This window comes from Anser brachyrhynchus (genome assembly GCF_964034855.1).
Source record: "Anser brachyrhynchus genome assembly, chromosome: 1".
Classification (NCBI taxonomy): domain Eukaryota; kingdom Metazoa; phylum Chordata; class Aves; order Anseriformes; family Anatidae; genus Anser; species Anser brachyrhynchus.
This window is the reverse complement of record NC_137694.1, coordinates 209,016,403-209,038,995: the sequence shown is the minus strand read 5'-3', so window position 1 is coordinate 209,038,995 and position 22,593 is coordinate 209,016,403. Positions and strand designations below refer to the sequence as shown.

Sequence of the window (22,593 nt, the reverse complement as noted above, 5' to 3'; positions counted from 1 at the left end):
GGGGCTTCAGGATGTAGGATGGATTCTCAAAGGAGGGGTGTTCGGGGGTCGGGATGCAAGAGTGTTATTTGGGAGTTGGCGAGATGCTCAGGATGCTCCAGGGAGGGGATGCAGGAGGGATGCTCAGAGGGAGGGATGCAGGAGAGGTGTTTGGGGCTCGGGGTGCTCACAGAGAGGGATGTTCAGGGCTTGGGATGCTCAGAGGGAAGGATGCTCAGGGGTTGGGATGCTCGGGGCTTCAGGGTCCGGGAAAGATACTTGAAGTAGGGATGTTCAAGGGTCAGGATGCTTAGAGGGAGGGTTGCTTGGGGCTTCAGGATAAAGCAAGGATTCTCAGAGGGATGTTTGGAGGCCAGGATGCTCAGAGAATGGGATGCTCAGGGACTGGGATGGGGGAGGGAACTGGGATTAATGGGGGCTTGGGGTTCAGGGTGCAGGAGGAGTGTTCAGGGCTCAGGATGCAGGAGGGAGCTTGGGGTGCTTGGGGGGGGGGTCTGGATGCAGGAGGGGTGCTCAGGAGCTGGGATGCTCAAAGGGAGGGATATTTGGGGGAATGGGCGCAGAAGGGGGGTTGTGATGCAGGAGGGGTGCATTACAGGGAAGGAAAATGCTTGGGGGTCGGGATACAGGAGAAGGCTTGGAGGCAGGTATACAGAAGAGATGGCTGGACTAAAGGTTGGGATGCAAGGGGGATGCTGAGGATGCAGGTGGGGAACCCCAGAGCGATGCTGGGTGAGTGGGTGTGTGCGCATTCCCCTGGTGCCTGCAGAGCTCTGCAAACCTTCCTTTGCAAGGCAGCAGCTTGCCCCGAGGAGCTGCTCAGTATTGTGTTCAGGTTTTCACCCAGGGAACCTGACCTGGGGAGTGGAACATCCAGGGATGTTCCCATCCCATAGGGAGCCAAAAGGCCCTAAAAATTCGGAGCACATTTTGTGACAGGGTCAGTAAAGTTTGCCATGGTCTCAGTTTGCCACGGTCGCAGTTGGTCTTCCTGGTTTCTGGATTGGCTGAGGCACAGCCGAATATTTGGGGGTTGCAGGGAAACCGAGGATTAAAATGAGGGACATATCCCATATTTCCTGAAAGCTGGAGGTCTCTGTATCTCCAAGCAGTTAGGCAGGGTCTGATGAATCCCGGGCAGGGTCTGATGAATCCCAGCCAGCGCTCAGTGAAGGGGACGTGGTTTTCGCTTGGGCAATCTCCAGGGCTTTTATTTCTATACACAGATAAAAGCAGACAGAAATGTGAAGGAAGGAGAGTGATGTTTACTCTATAAATACCTCAAAAAAAGCCTTCCGGAGTAGATGTATTTACAGTCCCCGGGGATGATAAGAGAAAGGACGCTGGTCTGAAGGTCAGGGCAGGAGCTGGGCACTCCCGGTATCACACAGGGGCAGCAGAGAAACGCAGCCCTGGCTGGGAGCTCTGGCTAGGGAGGAAAGCAGAAGGCTTCGGGAGGAGGAAATTTTGTGTGTGGTTGGTGCTGGGTTTAGCCATAAAGCCAGCGGTTTGTCAGGGGTGGTCCAAGTCCCGGTTCCTGTGCCTTTGCTACTGAATTCGGGGGCAATGGGGTAGGGAAATGTAATTCCTTGTGCCTCAGTTTCTGCAGCCACAGCTGGAGATGATGGCTGACAACATGCTAGCAATGCTTTTGAGATGCTTTATTAGAAAAGGATGCTGACATGTATTAGGGCTGCGCGTGTATCTGTTGTCTGGAGGGGAGGAATGGAGCTGGGAGGAGTCTGGAGACAGAGAGAGGATAAAATGTCAGGGCCTTAGGCTTTATTTGGCATTACTGCACTCATCGCTTTGACATCTAGCCAAAGCCTTTTTTTTTTTTTTTTGTCTGATGACTGAGTGCCTAACAGAGAGAAACATGAAGCAAGAGAAGAGGCTTTGGGGTTTGTGTGCACCAAAGGGATCGAAGGAGCAGCACTGGAGACCAGAGAGCAGCGTAGCTGAGGCAGCTGCCTTCAGCTCCTCTGGGCAGCCTGGGCCAGGGCCTCAGCGCCCTCAGAGGGAAGAATTTCTTCCCAACGCCTCCCCGAAGCCTCCCCCCTGCCAGGCTCCAGCCGGTGCCCCTCGTCCTGTCCCCCCAGCCCTGACAAAGAGTCCCTCCCCAGCTTCCCTGCCCCCCCTGCAGGCCCTGGCAGGCCGCTGGCAGCTCTCCCCGGGGCCTTCTCTTCCCCAGGCCCAGCACCCCGAGCTCTGGCTTCATAGGAGAAAAAACCAACAGATTTTCGAAACGTTAACAGAATTTAGTAAAGATATGGACTACTCTCTGGTAAATTTAGGCTGACTGCACACATGCACTTTGGCTGGTTACTTTTTTGGGACCCCTCAGAGAAATGTGTGGCCACAAGAAGCCTGCTGATCCCAAGGCGGAGCTCCTGCTGTACAGCAAAGCCCCACAAAATGCTGCTGGTCCAGCTGGGCGATGATACTCGGATGAACCTTTAGTTTCTGGAGAGGACAGGAAGGTGCTGGGCAGGGCAGGAGGTCCTGCAGAGCATGGGGACAACCTCCTGGTCCAGACCTGCCCATGGCTCCACCAGCAGTGGGATGAGGAGCCCCGCAAGCACTCAGGGTGCTTCTGATGGAGTACGTCAGAGGGCAGGAAAGCGTCGAAGAGCGTTACGAGCCCAAATTAATTAGCTGTAGTGAGTAGGAGACACGCAACCCAAGTGCAATCTGTCACTGGAAAGCAGTTTGGGACAGGAAGTGAGGAATATGTTATCTCCTTGAAAAGAGAAGGTGGATTAGAAAAGGCAGATTGTAATTACACGTGAAAATTTTGGCCAGGCTTCCGCGCTGGCAATATTTCCCTGCTACGACCGCAGATGGGTAGAGTCTCACTTTGGTTCCTGAAGGGCTATTTAGCTGCATTTTTGGGGGAAGTTATTAGCTCTGAGTTTCTGTTGTATTGCTGCAACAGCGTCAGTGCTATCTGCCTTGTCTCATGTGTGTTCCTCTGCGCATATTCCTATAGATACGCACAGTTTGTAGAACAGCGGGCACTACTTCAGTTGAAGCTTCCAGACATTATTACAGTGCAAATAATAAATAAGGCAATCGGAGGCTTTAGATATTAATGAGCAGCAGGATGTCAAATAATTAAGAAAGAAATAAAGAGGGAAGCAGCAGTTGTGTCACTGAGAGGGCTTGAGAAAGAAACCGCAGCATTAAGTCATTGTGAGTGCTCGAGGCATGCACGGAAGATCACAGAGCTGGCATCACGTCGCTTCAATTAATTCAGGTGATTTAGCCAAAATAGCTAGATCCCAGCTAAATTAAGAGTGTAACTGATTGTGTAAACTATAATAGATCACAGGGAGAAAAGAGTAGGGGATGTGGCAGCAGTGATGACGGCCTTTATTTGATGATTTACAACTCTGTAGGTCAATTGCAATTTCTTTATGGTTATTTACGAAGTTTTTTTAGCGTTTTAGGAAAAAAAATGTCATAGGGAAGTGATAATGACTGCTTGTGCTTGCTCAATACCTGCTGGTGAGGCTGCATCTAATGGATGTGGTACTGATGTGTTGCAGGCTGTTTGCCCTCGTCAGCAGGGTGGATGGACAGGTACTTTGGACCAAAAATATCCCCATTGCTTATGAATTAAGGACATATTTGTTCCCTAAAAATAAATAAATAAATACATAAAAATATTAGGACTGCAAATTCCTTTGATGTTCCTGGAAAACAGACCTAGAGAGGTGTGTGGCAACAAGGGCTGCTTCTTTGGACAAGTTTGCACTATAAGTCACAGCAAATTTTACAGAAATTTCAGAGAATACTGTTGTGCAGTATGTTGTGCTGTGTGCACTCACCTCCATCCTGCAGCAGCTCAGCATCCTGCAGGAGTGAGCCCTAATTGCCTGGCTGCTTGGAGGATGAAGGAAGAATAACAGTAATGTCTTGGCTGACATAAAAGGAACCACTTGAGCAGGAGTTAAGGACAATAAAAGGTGACTCTTGTTTCTGTACTTCCAGACCTCCAGAGCATTTAGGGAAGTAGATCATGATTTTGTCTTCTTTTTAAGTAAGAAGTAAGTCACATTATTTATCAGCCTACATTTGGACGGTGGGATTTTACCCCTCCTCTAGTAGTATTTATCAATCTATATAGCACGAAACAATCCGGATGCCACTGTAGGAAATGTGCTGAATTTATTACCAAGATTTCCTGAAGGTAAGGTAAATCTCAGATCTATCTTTTCGCAGCTTTTTATGGTGTGGGTGCAGGAACTAATAGTGCATTCTGCAAAAAGTACTGAGGAGCCATTACTGGAAATCTGCTGCTGGCAGAGATAGGGGAATGAATTGATTTAGAAGTAATTGGATAGACTTCAAGTGAAATGAGTCCTAATTAAAGAAAAAAAAACACAGTCAGGAGAGAAATATATTAAAAGGACACCTCTGAGCATTACAGAATATGAAGATTAGACCCAAGTAAAGCCCAAGGTGACTTTTCATCCTGAGCTCAGGTTTTTTGTTATTTTTATTTGCAGTTTACTCAGTTGAGAGAGTGAAACTAAGCTGCTCGATGATGCTCTTTGCTTATAGTCCATTTCACTCTCTGCTTTCTAAAGCATGGTTGGCTAGCTGTCCTTGCAGGGACACATCTTGCAGCAAACAAAGCCTGTTGCAAACATTGAAATACTTCATTTTCTTTGTGGCTTTAGGTGGAATTTAAGTCTGGAGCCAGGGCTGTAGTCCTTTACAGCATCCTTTTTTTTTAATTTTTGTTTTTTAATTATTTATTTTCATTTTTTTTTTTATTTTGAGGAGGTATGGGAAGAAAGCACTGACACGTATTTATGAATGCAGTGTGTGCTACCAAATACCATCCATGCTCATTGATCTGCCAGGCAGAAAGGAGAGCGTCTTCAGGACAGTTTCCTAGGTCTGAAAATCTGCATGACAAAGATGAGAGGGGAGGACATTCCTCCCTCTTCCAAAGCACGGCTCCCTCTCTAGCACATCTTCAAAAATCAGAAAGGAAGATCTCAGAAACTAGCTTTGTCAGCCTGCCTTTGGGAAAATCATTGGGCACATCCTTTTGAAGGCTGCGCCTGGCAGATGAAGAAGGTTTGCTTGATGGCAGGGCTGCCATACAGGGGGACCGGGGCAGGCCAGGGCTCACAAGAACCTCGTGGAATTCAGCAACGATCAATGCAAAGTTCTGTGCTTGGTACGGACTCGTCTCTGGATGGACTCATCCAGCATGGACTCAGCTGTGCTGTACCAACCCCCTGGTGAAGGCTGGGGACTGGCTGACAGCAGCTGCCCGGTGCCTACCAGGAGGTCATCTGGGGGATGGAGCCGGGCTCTTCGCAGCAGTGCATGGCAGGAGAATGAGAAAAAAAAGCAGACGTAAATCAAAACAAGAGGTTCCAGCTGGAAATAAGGAAAAACTTCCCACTAAGAGCTAGTTAAATACTGGGGCGAGTTGCTCAGGGTGGTTGTGTGATCTCCATCCCAGGATGTTTTCAAGACCTGGATGGAGAAAGCCCTGAGCGACTTGGTTTAATCTCAGCTTTGTGCGGTGGTTGGACCACAAACCTCCCTCCCGATCCTTTGATTTTACCCATGTTTCTCCTGCCAGTTGTTCACAAGGGGAGCAGAACAATTTCACCATTTCATGGGAATTTATTCTTTTTCACTGCAAAGCTGTGTACTTTCTGTTTTATGTGAGCTACACAACAGATGGAACCTCAGAGCAGCTCTTCAGATTAATAATTAACACTTTGACCTTCTCCAGCATCTTCATGTGCTCCAGGAACTCAGTTCTCTTATACAAGCAGGAATGAGCCAATCCTCCCAACTTTATACTGTGAGTTATTATTGCCTGCGAGGAAGACAAAGTGCTGAAATGTTAAAGTTCTCCCGCTTCTTATGATAGATTCCTGATTCTTTGAATATTTGTTCTCTCTTTTTTTTTTTTTTTTTAGTATTTAACAGAAGAAGTCCAGGTACCAGATCTCCAGGGCAGCATTCGGCTGCCCAGCGATGAAGCTCTCCCTCCCTCTCCTGCAGTTCCCTGGGTTGTTTATGACACGTTTCCAATTTCTGCAACAAATGAGGCAGTGCTCTTACAGGCAGCAGTCTCCTTCACTGCGAACCCTGATTCATTCTCCAAGAAGGCCCTGGAAAAAAAATAAAGTTAATACGAGATCCTTTAAATAATATCTCTGAAAGCATCTGGAGCTGTGCTGGGGCTGAATTAGCCATCCTAACTCCTAAACTTTGCCACTTGAATGCTGTCTTAGTGTAGTTTGAAGACTGTAGTGTTTGTTATTATATAGTACAATGCATCTGGAAGGTAGCTTTAATGCAGTTTTAATATTGCAATGTGCATGGTAAATGTCTCCTTTTTAAGGGCTGCCTGGCTGGCATCTCCATCCTGGCTTTTTCTGGCTCATGCTCCGGGAGCAGCTTGGTGTAACCTGGTACACGATGGAAATGTGGGGTTGTTTGTCCCCCCCCCTGCTGACACCAGGGTGGTTAGAGAGGTGTAGGTTGGTTGTGGGACCTGAAGCCCAACCCTGTATTGTGAAATCCTTCGCTGGTGAGGGACCCTCCACCACAAGGTCAGCTTGTGAACAGAGGACAGAAAGGCCAGGATGGTGCCTAGCGAGCCTCACACCATCATTGCTGGAGAGGGATATGCACGCATCATGGTTTTTTCATCCTGGAAGAGCACCAGCAATGGGGAGAGGTGATGTTTGGTCGAGTGGGAGGGCTTGAGGTTGAAGCCAGAGCTTGAGGTTGTACCTGGTGTGTTTGTTTCCCCAGCAGCAAGGAGCTGTATACCAGGGGAGCTGGGGCGTATGCCATCTGCGTGCGTATTTTTCATTAGTGGACCACCACCCACCTGAGGACCTTCAAACACTTTGCAAGTGAAGGCTCAGACAACCGAGGAAACAGAAAAGTGGTTTTTCTTACGGTCATACACACATGAGTGTGGATGGCACTGTCCTGATCCCGTTTAGGTAACAAAGGTGATACACGCCTTCTTTTTACCTCTCCCATGGATTATTTCAGGCTATAGGCAGCAACAATCTCCCACTGTGGATTTGGGCAGCACGTAGCACCAGGGGGAACCTGCTTTGGGTCCCTGTAATAGGTTTCAATAAACCCTTGCTGTCTGATGGGGTTTCTTGCGCAGCAGTGCATCCAGCACCTGGCTGGAAATGCTCTGAGCTCTTCCAGGGAAACCCCTGGGGGCTTTTTCAGCACTCTCTAATGTTTTATGGCTGGTGAATTTGGACTGTGACGAATGGGAAGCTTTGCCTGACTCTGCAGTTTCTCTCCCCTCTCAGTTTGGTCCAGCAAACAAATGCGGCAGGTCCTTGGGGGGCAGCCAGGGCTGCACCACTCCCTCTGCTCAGAGCCGAGTGGATTTGGGGAAACGTGGGGCACCACCCTGAGCTGCTGCACCCCTCGAGGAGGGGGAGCTCATCCTTTCCTAGGGTCAAGTGTAAGGTCGTAGTTGGTTATTTACAAGACAGAAACGCTCAAGTATGTGACTAGTCTGAAGAAGTTCTGTGGTTTTGTGTATTTATTCCAGTTTTGGGACTTCACTTTCAATCAAGCATCACCAGAGTGGAAGCTTTTCTGCATCCCTCAGAATACCACCATGAAAAAGTCACAAGGATTATCATCTCTATAGCGTCCCAGATGGCTTCCAAGCTCTGTTTCTGGTCCTGAAAGCTCAATGAATCTTCCGTGAACTAACCTGATGCTCTGTTCCTTCTTCCAGCAGCTGGGAGCAGGGATGGATAAGATACTGGAAGCTGTGGTGATGTCCTCCTACCCCAACAACGTGAAGCAAGGCCTTGTGAGGCGCGTCATCGAGGCGTCGAAGCAGCCCATGGACAGTGAGCAGTGCTGGTCCATGCTGGAGCTGTGTACCAAGCTTTACCTCGTGGGGGACACCAAGTATAAAAGAGAGATCGGGAAGGAGGTTTTGGAGGTCTATGGCCACTACCACCCGGAGGAATTTGAGGAGTTCTTCAATGTCCGCTTCCTACTGAGTCTCCTCCAGGAAGGCTACGGGCCTCTGGGGAAGAGAAGCCATTACGTCCTCGACTATATCCAGTTAGGGCTGCAGTTCGTGTTGGAAAGCCCATCAGCAAACAGCATTTTCAGCTTGTTGAGGATCGAGGTGCTCCGGAAAGTCTGCGAGAGGCCCGGCCCCAAGCAGTGCGCCAAGATCAGCAAACTCTTAACCCAACATCCTCAGTGCATTCCCACGGGCAAGCACCAGGTCTTGTTTTGTCAGCAGCTGATCCGGTGCATCGGGCAGTTCCAGTGCGTCTCCGAGGGGGAAGAGGACATCATGGAGTTTTTGGAGCACGTGAACAAGGTGAGCGGTCTACTGCAGAGGATCTGGAGGACTCAGACCTCAGCCATCCTGCCCTCGTTGAAGGAGCTGTTCACTATCATTTCTTCAACAGGTAATGATAAAAAAAAAAAAAAGGGGGTGCAAATGTAGGGATTGGCTTTGGTGAGGAACAAAAGCGCTTGATGGTTTTCTTGGTTCTCATCCACTCCAGAAATGCAACCACAACTGAAATATAATAAGCAAGTGTCCCTAACTGTTACCTAGGACCTTAGGCTGAGAAAATAATATCCCCTGAAACCACACGGAGTCAGTACACAGGAATTGTTGACTGGGCTGAAATATATGCAGCACAGGTTTGTGTGTTCAGTACTTTTCAGCATCAGCTGGGCTTGATGGAAAGCATCTTATCTGCGGCAGGTCAGAGCTGGACCTGAAAGCTCTCAGAAATGTCACTCTCAGTCGATGAATCAATGGAAGTCCTCAGCCTGCTCCTTAGCAGAAAGTAAGAGCAAAGCTAAGGACTTGCTCCTCACCAACCTAGAGGTAGGAAGCCCTGCTGTCTCTCTGGACGGTGCTTATGTCTTAAGGTAGGACAGAAGATATTGATCCATCTTCTGGGGCCTTTAGATTCTCACAGAGAGGCTCAGCAGATTTTTGGAGATCCCAGTGCCATTAAAGGTTGGACTGTGTGTAGGCAGGTGAGCTCCTGTCCCAGCTATTCTTGAGCCCATAAGGAGATGGACATTTCAGTTTTCCCTATATGAAAACCTCATCTTTTGGAACGTGCTCCAGGCTGGCAAACCTGCAGTCATATCCCAGTGCGATTATTTGCAGTAATTAACATAAAGAGAGCACACAGAGGGAATCTGGGACCCAGGCAATAATGTTCTAGTGTCTGTGATCCCTTTGGGCTGTGTATGACTGCATGCGACAGCCCCTCTTCTGCGACCCAACCTCGATATTTTGGGGTTTGGGCGATTGCCCTCCTAGCACAGCTACGCGTGGGCTCCTCATGGCCTGTTTATGCCAGCTGCATTGACGTAGGCAGGAATTATCTGGCTTTTAGAGCTGAGAACTGGCCTCATGTGCCTGGTTTCCCCGGGGACTAACATCTTCCCTGCTGGTGCTCGTCCGTGTCTTGCAGAGGAGCAGGAAGCGCCGTCCAACGCCTTGGCCAGCGTGGTCCAGTTTGTGCCTCTGGAGCTGATGGATGGGGTCATAAGGAACCTCACCAACGACGACAGCATCAGCGACGTGCAAATGATGATGGCCATTGGCAGGTAGGAGAATTAGCGAATGCATTAGTGAATGTTGTTCTCGGTCTGGAGGAACAAAACTGTCCCAAAGCTGCACTCGGTTTCTCTGTGGGGGTTTATCCCAGGACTGTAGCAAAGGCCATTTTGGCTGGTGTCTTGTGAGGTGTGGGGAAAAGGGGAATTTCTCAATCCTTCCTTCCAGCTCCGAGGGCCTAAAGAACTAGAATAAAGACTGTTTTTATTATATTATTATAAAGACTGATTATTATAATTATTACTGTATTTGTCTGGTTTGATTTGATTTATTTTTTCTCAGAAATAAACAGTGTTCTGGGATATCCAGCATAAGGTATCTTGGAAAGAATTGATTTTTTTTTTCCAGAAGATTTAAAGGGCCATTTCTTCCCAAAAATCTCCTTTAAAGAATTTCATGTTGGTCCCTGTATCCCTTCAGAAGGACATCACCCTAAAACACCAGCCACATCTAAAAGCCTCGCAGGTATTTTTTAATGTCGAGCTGTTTCAACAAGCCCACCTCGACCTTCACCAGACAACTGCAGTGCTGCTGGTCTGGATCTTGGTGCTGTGCCATGTTTATCCCTGACGTCAGTGCAGGCAGAGCCCACGGAGAGACATCAAGGCATGATGAAGCAGTAGCGGGTGAAATACTGCCTGGCGTGCCAGACTTGGTCCTTGCAGAGCCAGGATCCTCCCTGGCATCACCAGGTCTTCCTTGCACAGCCGTGTCCAAGTCCTACAGCTCCTCTATGCCCCCATACCCTGCTCCTGCCTTGCCTAGGAGCCTCTCTAACTCATGCCTTCCTCAGAGGTCTTCATTTAAGTGGGTGATGTTCACAGGCAGGAGCACACACACTTAGCCCAAGGGAGCTGGTGTGACTTGATCGCACTGGAAAAATCTCTTTTTTTCCCCTCTCCCTTAAAGGATTTCTCCCCCCTCCCCCAGGTAAGTTACACAACAGAAACCCACATTATTCCTGATGAGAACTTTATGCCTGAAGAAAGAGATCCCTTCACTTTGACTTGCTGGGGAGGGTCATGCTATTCCCAGGGGCCAGAAAAACCCAAGACAAAAAAATAAATAAATTACCAGTTCAGTTCTTAACCCTCTTCTCCATCTTCTTCTCCTTCTGGGATCCTATTCCCAGATGCTGCTGTGAGCTCCAGGCGATAAATCCTCCACGAACGCCAGTGCCTAAATATAGCAGTTGCAAAATCAATTGCATCATTCCTTAAAAAATTCTGTGTCACGCAGAAGGGTGAGTAAATGATTACTCAGACTGAGCCAAACATTAAGCAGGGCCTGCAAAATGTAATTAAGCTCACTTAGGAGAAATGCAGAAGTTTTGGCGGTGTGTTTATAGCAGACGGATGCCCCAGAAAACTGCGTGACTGTTGGCCTTTTGATGAGCGTGCTGCGTGCTTAGAAAATCGAAGAAAAATGTACAAGTCAAAAGGGTCTTTCAGCTTGGGATCCCTCGCAAAGTGGTCTTCCTCCAAAGCTTGGGTTTGGGAGTTCATGGCAGGGGAATAAACTGTATGTGCAGTAGAGCTTTTGATCAAGCATTTAAAGAGAAAAGAGCAGTAAAAACAGCAAGCCTGGCACCTGCTGGTACAAGTGTACACCACAATCTCTAAGTTTCTCTTTCAGAGTTTGTCTCTTTTCAGATAAACTCTATTGATGTGCACCCACAACTTCAGAAGTACTGATTTTTACTTTCTTTTTATTTTTTTTTTCTTAGGGTGTATCTGTTTCAAAGAGCCCAGCTCCGGCTGCGGAGAGAGCGCCTGCTGTCACACAGAGATGCAAGCATTTGTTATCTCTGGAAATCAGGATTTGAGCTTTTCAAAGCTGGGCATGCCACATCAATGGCTGCTTTGGCAAATTAGGGGCCCCGCTTGCAAAATGTTTGTACATCTTGCAATGTGGAAACTGCAGTGTGAATTTAAAATGGAATTTGTTCCTACTGCAGCAATACAGGCAGCAGGTGGGGCAGGATTATAACTTGGCCATTGATGTTGGTAAAAAAAAAAAAAAGCTTATTGCAGACAAGGTTGTTTTGTTCCAGTGTAAAAGAAGATAGGTGAAGGGAGGCCTTTGGATCCCTGGATCCATCTCCCTGCTTTATAGGCATTGATGCTACAGATACCTTTCATGAACGTCCAGCCACAGTCTTCAAAGCAGGGAGGGCTTTTGCTCCCACTGCTTTCTTTCACAGCTGCCCCACCATTTGATTGCTTTAATGGTTCAGAGCTCTCTTCTAATAGCCATCCTATATTTATTTCCTGCTTTCTTATAGTCCTTTTGATTTTATGCCAGCATAAATAGCTGCAATACCTCTTTTCCCTCCCTGGTGTTTATTCCGTCGATGTATGCACAGACAGCAGCCCCATCCCCTCTTTGCTTTCCAGTGGCTATACTGAACAAGCCAGGTTATTTCAAGTTTTTCTTGCAGGAAAGGTTCTTCATTTTCATGACCATTTTAACAGGCTTTTTCAGCACCTGCTTCCACTTCAGTTCATCGGTCTTGGACATGGATGGAGAGGTTTGTGTGCTGTGTTCCCAATGAGATTCATCATGGCCTTAAACGATGGCTTAGGAGGTGATGGTTTTGCTTTGGAAAATGTATTTTTCTCCTGCACTGCAGCACGATGCTGGCCTTTTCCATGGCTGCTGTTACATTGGGAACTCACAGTCACCTGATGCCTTGCTGCTCTTCTTCAAGCATATCAATTCTCATCACGTAGTAGCCGTTTCTTGTTATCTGCTCCCCACGTGCTTTGCATGTGTTTTGAATGAAGATATTTCATCCTGGTTCTGCATCTCTAATCATCAGGATCTTCCTGAGGATACCTCGATCCTCCTTTTGTTTTGATGATGCCTCCCAGCTTTGCATCATCACAAGTTTCGCAGCTGTGTTCAGGATGTTTGTGCCAACACCGTTAGGTCCTGTATCTGCTCAGATACCCAGACAGATATGATCTACTTGTGTCCTTTGACTAGAAAATCAGATATCATGACAAATCTTACTTTGTCATCTGTGATAAACCACCGTGGCTTGCTACCCCTTCTTTTTAGTCACCCCCTTATTGCCTGTCTTCATTATAGGAACTCTCCTCCCAATCTTCCCACAGAAAGCACCATGCCAGTGTTAATAGGGTCATTAAAACTCACCAGAGTTCAATTTTACTTGATGAACATCACTGCCTCCCCTTGGAGTGTATGAGCTCTTTGTTTCTCTTTCATACCAGCTGTCATTGCTCCTGTTTCCATCCTCATATCTTTTATCTGCCTCCTCTTTGTCACCCTGATCAATTCCTTCCTCTCGGTCAAAACAGAGGCAGAGGATGTGTTTAGTTTGGAAGTCAAATCTGGAGGCTGTATCATATCTTTAATCACCATCACATCCTCCGTATACAGCGATTGCGTGTCTTTCCTTATTCTGCTCTGATGCAAATGTCTGCTGAAGCTTTTCTGGTATTTGTTTTATTATCCAACTTGGCTTGATTTTTGTTATTTCTCAACATCCCAACATATTCTGCTCTTCAAGCTGTTCTTTTTTTTTTTCTTTTTTTCCTCCCAGTTCCTCGTGGAGTTGCTCTTTGCCTTATGTGGTTATTTATCCACAGTTGCTTTTATATATCTTGCACAAGACGTAGGCTTATAAACAAAAGGGGCTGATTGGGTAAGAAAGCTGGACTGAGGTGGGAGATTGTGAAGCCCTGGGATATCTTCAAATCAACGGTCCTGAAGTGATTAGCAAAGTTTGACCTTTGGAGATCCTAAGCATTGGCTACTTTGCAGTTCTGTTTAACATTTAATTTAAACATGTTTTTTTTAGAAAGGCTTAATTTAAGTAATTATTTAAACAACCTGTCATCACTCAGTCTGAGGTTATTTTCTTACGAGTGACTCTCCTGTGAAGTGTTAGTTGCAGAAACATGGCGTCTTGTTGGCGGAGTGGCTATAGAAGGAATTTGCTAGCTATGACCTTCAGGAATACCTGGCTTCAATTAAGGTTACCAGAATTTTCTTTCTTTATTGTGATTTGGGGAATGAACGTTTACCATTCAGAGAAGATAAAGATCCAAATCTGGGTATTTTTCCTTACCAGTAGCAATGCAGATATTATACAAGTATCGTTAGTTCTCTGACAGCAGCAACGCAAAGACCTCAATGAAGACCTCCCACAGATACCCACCACTTTAAAAACAGAGGCTGTCCTTCTAGGGCCTCCTCTGAAGGATTTATTTGAGAATCCACAAAACAATGCTGTGGTCTATAGGGCACCAGACTGGTGTTAGAAACTTGAACTCGAGTTGATTTAAGTTAATGGTAGAAATCCCCACTTTCTTCTATGGGCTTGGGTCAGGTCCTCTGATGAGCCACAGGATGCTGATGCCATTGCTGTAATTCCGCTTCAGGCTCTGTTGTGCTTTGAATAATGTTATGGATGCCCTGATGAATCCTCTGTGGCAGGGGTTTGGAACTGGGTGGTCTGTAAGATCCCTTCCTACTCAAACTATTACGTGATTCTGAATGTCTTATGTGGAACCTCTCTCTTACTCGTCCAACCCATTGAATGGACAGGAACTTGGAAGAGATTTAACCCAGAGTGGAGCTGGGCTTTCACAATATATCTGTTGTTTACTTTAAGAGTTTGGATTTCATTTCAGGATGATCGACTGGGTGTCCTGGCCCCTGGGAAAGAACATAGACAAGTGGATTATTGCTCTGCTGAAGGGTTTGGCTGCGGTGAAGAAGTTCAGCATCTTGATTGAGGTTACTCTTTCAAAAATTGAAAAGGTCAGTGGGCATTTTGAAAAACATTTCCTTGCATCTGGGAGATCTTGCCTTTTGACTGGATAAAAATGAGATATGACTTAAGATGTATAGAAAAGATTATGCTGTACCAAGGGGTTTGGAGGGAGCACAGAGCCCACCGCATGTTCTGCAGATGCTGCATTACTGTGCATGGGGTGGTGGGCAGCTAGCAGTAATGTTCTCCAGAAATACCTATTTTAGCTTTGTGTGCCTAGCTCCTTGCTACAGGGAGGTGGGCACTGGGATTCAGCGTGTTTCTTGCCTGAGTGCCTTGCCAAAGGATTTTGGGTGTGGTGGCAACTGCAAGCCCAACCTGAAGTTCTTTAGGGCCTGGTTTGCAGAGGTACTGATACCTTAAAGGTTATGAAATATAACAAACCGAGGACTTTAAAGCCAACCAAACACTTAACTTCCCAAAATGTGAAGCTCTTCTACAGCTTGTCCTTGGGAACATGAAATGCTGTCCTTCAGCTGTGCTTGGATCAGTGCTGGCCCATCGCACCAGTGAGTAGGTTAGCAGGCCACATAGTCACAGGTCAGCTTTAAACCTGTGTCCTGGCCTTATTTGATTTACCAACACAGGTACAGCGCTACTCCCATTGCCATCTTACAGCATTTTCCATGCTGTGGTCCCACTATGTCCTCCTTTGTAAGATGGAGATAATAACTGGCTGTGTCTCCAGTGGAAGTCACCACCGAAGTTACCAATACCATAATTATCTACATCAGAACATTATTAGTAACTGCATTTGTCCCTGTGATCCCCCATGTGCATCAAGCAGTGGCAAGGTAGCTGGGTATCTCCAACGTTTCTTTATCTTTTTTTTTTTTTCACTGTTAATGCATAGAAAAAGGACACTGCCCTTAAAACACTGTGTGATTCTTGGAAAACTCTCAGAAGTATGGTCTGAAAGGGGTAGAGACCATTGCCATTTTCTGTAGAGTAAGACAAATATCATTGCTTAGCCTTTGAAAGTGCTGAAAGGCTCTGAAAGACCTCTGCTTTCTATCTCTTTGCCTGAAAGGTAGGTGATAAGGTTCCAAATACAACCATAAAACAGGAGAGGCACGTTTTAGAAAATCTAGCATCCCGCTGTGCTCAGGTGGCCTCATCTATCAGGAGGTCTGGAGGTATGTTACGGCTATCAGGATCACCCAGAGCTCTGCACCTCGGTGTGCCAGGCACTGCACAGGCCTGAAAGAGTGATGATAACCCAGATGGCATTTTTAGGGTGCTCTGAAGACACACAGTGGACAGGAGATGACTCTGGAGGTGTGGTAGATGCCCAGTGCCTCCCTTTCCTGCTGGGCCCTTCTCACTCGTGTTGTGATGCCAGCCTAGCTTCTCATTCACTTTTTTTTCCCCACCAGGTCTTCTCCAAGTTGCTGTACCCCATCGTGAGAGAGGGAGCTTTGTCCGTCCTGCAGTACATGCTGCTGAGCTTCCAGCACTCCCACGAAGCGTTTCACTTGGTAAGGATGTGTCCGGCCCTTGGATGAGTGCATCACCACAGCTGGGAGGGAGCCCAAGGGGCTGAATATTCCCCTCATCTGCTAGCTTTTGCCTTGTGAATGTAAACCCAGCCCCTGTCAACTTGCAGCCTGGCCCTGCTGGAGGTTGCTCACCCTCTGGTGAACAGGTAATATAGTAATATATATAATAAAGTCCTGATGGTCAGTATTGCCCGGCTTGGTCTGGGTCTGGATCACCGCCAAACTGCACTATTACATTGGAGAAGGAAAGGGGGCATGGAGGGGTGGCCTGGGGAGGAAGGTGGGCAGGGCTGTGCTGACCCAGGATGGGGTTTCATGGGCAGGTTTAGAAGATAGGGCCCCATATCTGAACCCATCCTTTCAACTGAGGTGCTGCAGATGTTGCCACTCAGCATCCCAAAGTCATTAGGAGAAGACTTTGGATTGACAGAATCTTGGAAAGCTCAAGTAGCAGCAAATATAATCCCAAACAGCCCTTGCTGTTTCTTAAGAAAGCATCTGACTAGCCCTTGAGCCCTGTGGACCCCGTCACACATGTGATGTCAAAGTGACACCAGTATGTGCTACCCCTTATTTCTTGAGGCCATGGGGGCATCTTCCCAAGTGTCACACAACATCAGCGCAGCAAGACTTGAAGACTGGGTCAGAACACTTCCAATCATGCATTCTCCTCATTTAAAGGAAAAAAGAAACCCCAGCAACCACTTTTAGCACCCTCTTTTCATTTCCAGGGTGATGCTTTTTTACTGTTGACACTAAGGCATAGCTCTGCTTCCCACCAGCGTTGCCTCCAGAATGCTGTAGTTAAAAAGTAGGTCTGAGAGCAAAGGCATGCTTGCAGTGATTGAACTGATAAAAGAGCTAATGGAAATTTACTGCTATTAATGCTTGATTTCATACTTTTGCATTAAAGCCTTTACTTTTGGCTTTTCACCTAAAGTTCACAGAATAAACAGATAAGGTTGGAAAAAAGCAAAGCCAGCCAACATTTTCAACTGATGTTTTTTTTCGTTCCTCAGCTGCAGCCGCTTTAAATGAGCCTGATTTCTTGAGAAACTCCTCAGTTTCTAAAAATAGACGTTCCAACGGGTTGTCTTCGATTGGGCGTCCAAAATTTGAAAGACTCCAAAAGCCATCAGTTGCTCTTGGCCTGAAGTTTCCATCTGCAGCCCAGCGAGCGCAAATTTCCTCCCCTATTTAAAAACAAAACAAAAAGCAAAACACCAAACCCAACAAAACAACGAGGCATAAACCAGTCATGCTTCTTATCTCTTTCTGTTTGCCCTGGCACTTTGGAAGAGTTTTGAGAATTGTTCCGATCACAGCTTGGCAAAGTATCGGTGCATAAGATAGTTCTGGGATTCGTTTCCCCCACCAAAGCTTTCCAGTTGAAAGGAAGTAGTTGAAATCCCCAACATTTTGAGGAGAAAGAAAGAAAGAGAGGAAGAAGAGTGAGGAAGGGACGACCAAGTAAAGGATGAACTGCAGATTTTGAGCTGTTGAACCAGGATTGTTCTGGTTAAAATCACGTAAAATGGAAATATGGAAAACGTTGCCTGACTAGCACATCTGCAGGGCTGGGAACAGGTTAGCAAGGCTCTGTGCAGCTGTGGGGTCAGCAGAGGGTGCCCGTGAGCAATGTATCTTTGTGTTTGGGTCTGCGTGCTCACTGTAAAATTTTCTAGATTAAAGCAAAATAACGAACGTACTCTTTACGTGCCTGTCGCTACACATCCGACCATACTGATTCCAATTTAGTTTAAACAGTATGAAATAAAATATAGCGCATGAGGTAACACCTCTTGTAGGTTAATTCACCTATTTTATAGGTTCGAATCCCTGCACTTGGTGCTTAAGATTCCTTTCCACTGTGGGTTCGTGTTTTAGAAGGTGCTGATCTGCACTAAGAATGGAAAACACAGTGTGGCAAACTTTTTTTTTTTCCTTTTCTTTTCCAGCTGCTCCCTCACATCCCCAGGCTGGTGGCCTCTCTGAAGAAGGAGGACTCCAACTCTGCCACCAGCTCCCTGGAGCAGCTGGCCGAGCTCATCCACTGCATGTTCTTCCGCTTCTCAGGATTTCCAGATCTGTACGAACCAGTCTTGGAAGCAATTAAAGTAAGATATGTACTTCGTGGCCATTTTTTTCTGTATTGCATATGGACTTGACATCTCAGTTTGCAGTGTAGTGCTGAGGGACTGTCCTACTGGTAGGGATGCCCAAACCTCAACACCTCCAGTTGTGGCAGATGAAACGGCTTAAAATTCTGAGTTTGAACACTATATAGGCAAGCTGGCTGTGTTTTGGGAGTAGAGACTTCTCTTATGGTGGATCTGCAGAAGTGCTTGCCATGACTGTGGGTTTTAGTTATAGGTTTAGACTTGAGTGCCTCTAAAGTACTAATACTAGCAGCTAAACAGTTCCTTGCATGGATGCGTGTTCATGTGAAGAGCAGGGAAATGAGTTGTGCCATGGACACCTCCAGCAGAGGAGTTTTGCAGTTGCCCTCTAGTAATTTGTCGTGTAGAAAGACAAGTATTCATGGCACCCTTCTCTCTTTCCAAGGCTCTTCCAATTCCAAACGAAGACCGGATTAAACATCTCTTGGGACAAAATGCTTGGACCTCCCAGAAGAATGAGCTAGCCTGCTTCTACCCACGCCTGGCATCCAAATCAGAGACGGGAAAGATTGGTTTAATTAACTTGGGAAACACCTGCTACATGAATAGCATCATACAGTCTCTTTTCATGGCTTCAGAGTGAGTTTTTGCTCTCTTGCTCCCATTCAAGACTGCTCCGGGGTTGCTCATCACACAGGCGTTATGCTTTCTACACTAATTTTCCATCTTGTTTTGCCTCTCTGGTTTTCTTTTGCAGCTTTCGGCATTCGGTGTTGAATTTAACCGAGGGCAACTCCCAGCCCCTGATGACAAAACTCCAGTGGCTCTTTGCGTTTTTGGAGCACAGTCAGGTAATTATTTCATGTTCTAGTTATTTGTTTGGACTGTCGGCTGCGGAAAGGCTCGTCTCCAAGTTGCTTCCTGCCGACTCCACTGTGCTGATAAGGAATTGTGGATCTTGGTGGATTTTTATATCGGGACGAATTTTGTTTACGTGAACGAGGCTAATTTTGGGGGTGGAGGAGGCAAGCGAGTCTCGAGCTCCTATCACCCATGAAAGTGAGCTGTGTTCACACCAGGCTGCCTTTCTTCAGCCTCTGGCCTTTCTGGGTTTGACTGATGCAATCACTAATAGTTTTGACAAAGAAATCCTTTTGGTAATAGCTTACATATGTGGCCAGCTGAAAAGCCTGTTGGTATAAAGCAGCAGTTTCTGTTTCTTGCTGTGCAGCAAAGAAGACTGGAGCAGTTTGCTTGTCCCCTTGCTTCACAGCAAAGTGCAGTCAATCAATAGACATTGCCTTAAAAACAGTTTGGTCAGAAAAAAAAAACACAGTACCAGCAACAACAACGAACCTGTGGATTCCAGATGTTTTGAATCTTCTGTATTTGAGGGAAATTAAAAAGTTATAACCCATAAACAAACTAATTATGAATGCTTTCTCGACAAATCTGAAATTTAACATGGGTGACTCCAGATAGGTCTCATCTAGGTCCTCTCTTGAAAATACATCTTCCTATCCCTAAAAAGACACAGTTTTTAATTTTTCCCTTGCTGTGAACCCATTCATTTGGGACTCTTCATTTTCCAAGCCTTGAGTTGGCTTGTTGTACTGTGGTATTATGCCATTACAGATCACTTTGGGGGAAAATATAGAGAACCTGTTAAATTGAATATTTGGCCAAAGAAGGGCCTGCTTTTTTTCAGGGCAGGTTAGGGTGCCTGTGATGTGTAAATACAGTAACATATCTGCTTGTAGATAATAGTTTCCTAGTAATTTCCTATCATCATTCTAGTTATTTTTCTTTTTTGGGCAGTACTTAAAGTCACTTCTTTGCCAGTGATGAGTCTTTCCCCATGTTAATTAGGCAGCAGCTTCCTAGCGGTGGCAATTACATTATCACTGATTATGCAGATTACCTGCCTGCAGTGATCAGAATGATGGGTGGCAGTTTAGTGGATTTTTTTCTTTTTAAGGAAGGGATTCGGTGAGAGAGATCGTGATCAAATTAAGTTGATCATCAAATTAAATTCAGGCTGAATTAAGTAGAAGTCTCTGCGTCAGGAAAACAAACCATTTTAAAATTGAATGGAGAAGTAAATGTGTGGATATTTCATAGAAATATATATAAAATATATACTGGTAAAAGCAAGCATATAGAAGCTCCTGTTCTCATAACAGAGGAGCAAAAGGAGGTTCAGCAGGGCTGAAATGAATCCTTCTAGTCCTGGCTTGCAGCAAACCATGCAAGTCTTCCCCTCTGTGAAGTGGGAATCCAAACCCCATGCCTTAAATATGTTTTTCCCTCTTGGTGCCAGCGACCTGCCATCTCACCTGAGAGCTTCCTCTCCGCCTCCTGGCCACCCTGGTTTACCCCCGGTGCTCAGCAGGACTGCTCGGAGTATCTCAAGTACCTGCTGGATCGGTACGTGGCAAGCGCCCTGATTTCGGAGCCCAGCAACAGGCTCCCCTAGACCCGGCATGATATTTAATGCTGACCCCCGGGGATGCAGGGCGAGTGGCTGAGAGCTGGAGGAACTCAAAGAGTAAAGGCTTGGGGTGAAGGATGGTGAGACCAGTCTGGGGTGTCTTGCTTGTGCCATCCTGGCGGTGAGGTCAGCAATGAGTTCAGCTTGAAAATTTCGGGAATTGCACCCCGTTGAGAGGAAAGCTGTTTGCCTGACAAGCCTCCTCTTTAAAATGTTGATTTTTGCCTTTCTCTCACCTAGAAATCCCAAATCCTGGTGTTCTGGTGATGCCCAAATCCTGGTGTCCTGGTGATGCCCCTAGAAGTGGGGTCAATGGCCCATTGACCATCCCCACCCTCCTCCTGCAGCAGACCCCTGTGCACAGGCAGGCTAACCCAGATTAACCCCTACGACTGAAGAACAGAAACCATACTTTAGAAACTAGTTCTTGGCGTTGTACTGGTGTATAATGCAGACTTTTTTTTTCCCCTGCCAAAGATTACACGAAGAAGAAAAAACTGGGAAAAGGATCTACCAGAAACTCAAGGAGTCCAGCTTGATGTCTCAGGCCGTGGAGCATCATTACTTAAACAAGACATTGATTGAGAAGATGTTTGGGGGTAAAATGATGACAAAGATCCGCTGCTTGAAGTGTCTGAATGTCTCCTCCCGAGAAGAAGCCTTCACAGACCTGTCGTTGGCTTTCCCCCCGCCGGACAGGCACATACACAGGCCAGGGAGTGCCTCTGTTCTACCCGTGGAAGAAATTGGCCCACAGTTTATTGAGCCTCCTGAAAACCCAAACCAGGTAACAGGGTCTCCTTGGGTCCAAAGGAAGCCCCCCGTGTCTGGAGACCTCCCAGCTCAGCCGGTGCCAGTGGAAACGCTGGGTTTTCAGGAGGCTGGAGTACCATCAAATCCCTCAAGCAGCGATGCTGTTGGAGCAGAATCAACCAAAGACCCAACATCGGCTTTTGGGGAGCAGGCGTCTGCTCCCAAGGACTCCAGATCCGTCCCGGATTTAATCAACTATTTCCTGTCCCCGGAGAGACTGACAGCGGAGAACAAATATCACTGTGAGAAATGTGCTTCCTTGCAGGACGCCGAAAAGGTGGCGGAGCTGACAGAGGGGCCGCACTACCTCATTCTCACGCTGCTGAGGTTCTCCTTCGACCCACGGACCATGAAGAGGAAGAAGATCCTGGACAACGTCTCTATCCCTGTGGTGCTCAAGCTACCTGTCCTTGTCTCCTCGGAGGAAAACGAGGATGTTTGGCGACCCAGGAAGAGCAGAGCTGGCCCGGGCAGCAGTTTTGTGTCTGTCGTGTACGACCTCTGCAGCGTGGTGGTGCACTCGGGCATCTCCTCCGAGAGCGGACACTACTACTGCTACTCCAGAGAGTGCACTGACACCGTTCCCCACGGGCAGCCGCGGGATGGGGTGCCGAAACCGGCTTCTGACAAGCAGTTGGACATTGAAATCCAGTGGTACCTCTTCAACGACACCAGGGTTTCCTTCTCCTCCTTCGAATCGGTCAGCAACGTGACCTCTTTCTTCCCCAAGGACACTGCCTACGTGCTCTTCTACAGGCAGCGGCCGGGCAGGCAGAGCTGCCCGCTGCACGAGGCTGCGGCAGAGGCCGGCCACCTGCATGGTGAACCCTCGCTCAATAAGGACTTGATGGAAGCCATCTCCAAAGATAACATCCTCTACCTGCAGGTGAGTTCCTTTGCCGTTTGCTGCAGGGTCTGATCCCTTGGCTGTCCAGCTCGTGGGGCAAATTTCCAGCCTCTGGGCAGCGGCAGGGTCAAGTCCTAAGGATAAATCTGCACCAGATTTATCCCCAGAGCAGATTTTATTCATCAGCAGAGTTCAGAGCTTTGCAAACAGCTGTGTCCTGTAGGAATTTGAGGTGAAATTTGGGAGTCCCAGGGAAATTTGAGGGCTCTCTCCCCTCGTGAGGTGCCCGTTGAAGGGACGTTTTCTGCTCACCCAAATGGCTGGAGGGACACAACACCTTGATGCATCTCCCCTGCCAAGTTCTAGAGATGAGGACGTG

At 47.0% G+C, this 22,593-nt stretch overlaps 1 protein-coding gene across 3 annotated transcripts in view; it reads left to right on the top strand.

Moving 5' to 3' along the window:
- Window positions 1-22,593, top strand: part of USP35 (ubiquitin specific peptidase 35) — a 29,676-nt gene that overhangs the window by 516 nt on the left and 6,567 nt on the right. The window contains exons 2-10 of one of the 3 annotated variants that reach the window (XM_080576319.1): window positions 7,766-8,462; window positions 9,495-9,630; window positions 14,302-14,431; window positions 15,821-15,922; window positions 17,902-18,060; window positions 18,509-18,702; window positions 18,821-18,914; window positions 20,384-20,490; window positions 21,032-22,253. In XM_080576319.1, coding sequence (XP_080432445.1) covers window positions 7,781-8,462; window positions 9,495-9,630; window positions 14,302-14,431; window positions 15,821-15,922; window positions 17,902-18,060; window positions 18,509-18,702; window positions 18,821-18,914; window positions 20,384-20,490; window positions 21,032-22,253 — 2,826 coding nt within the window. In that variant the 5' untranslated portion in view covers window positions 7,766-7,780. Of the gene's footprint in view, window positions 1-7,573; window positions 8,463-9,494; window positions 9,631-14,301; window positions 14,432-15,820; window positions 15,923-17,901; window positions 18,061-18,508; window positions 18,703-18,820; window positions 18,915-20,383; window positions 20,491-21,031; window positions 22,254-22,593 lie in introns of those variants that run through there. The other 2 variants (XM_080576320.1, XM_080576318.1) reach the window with 2 other exon arrangements.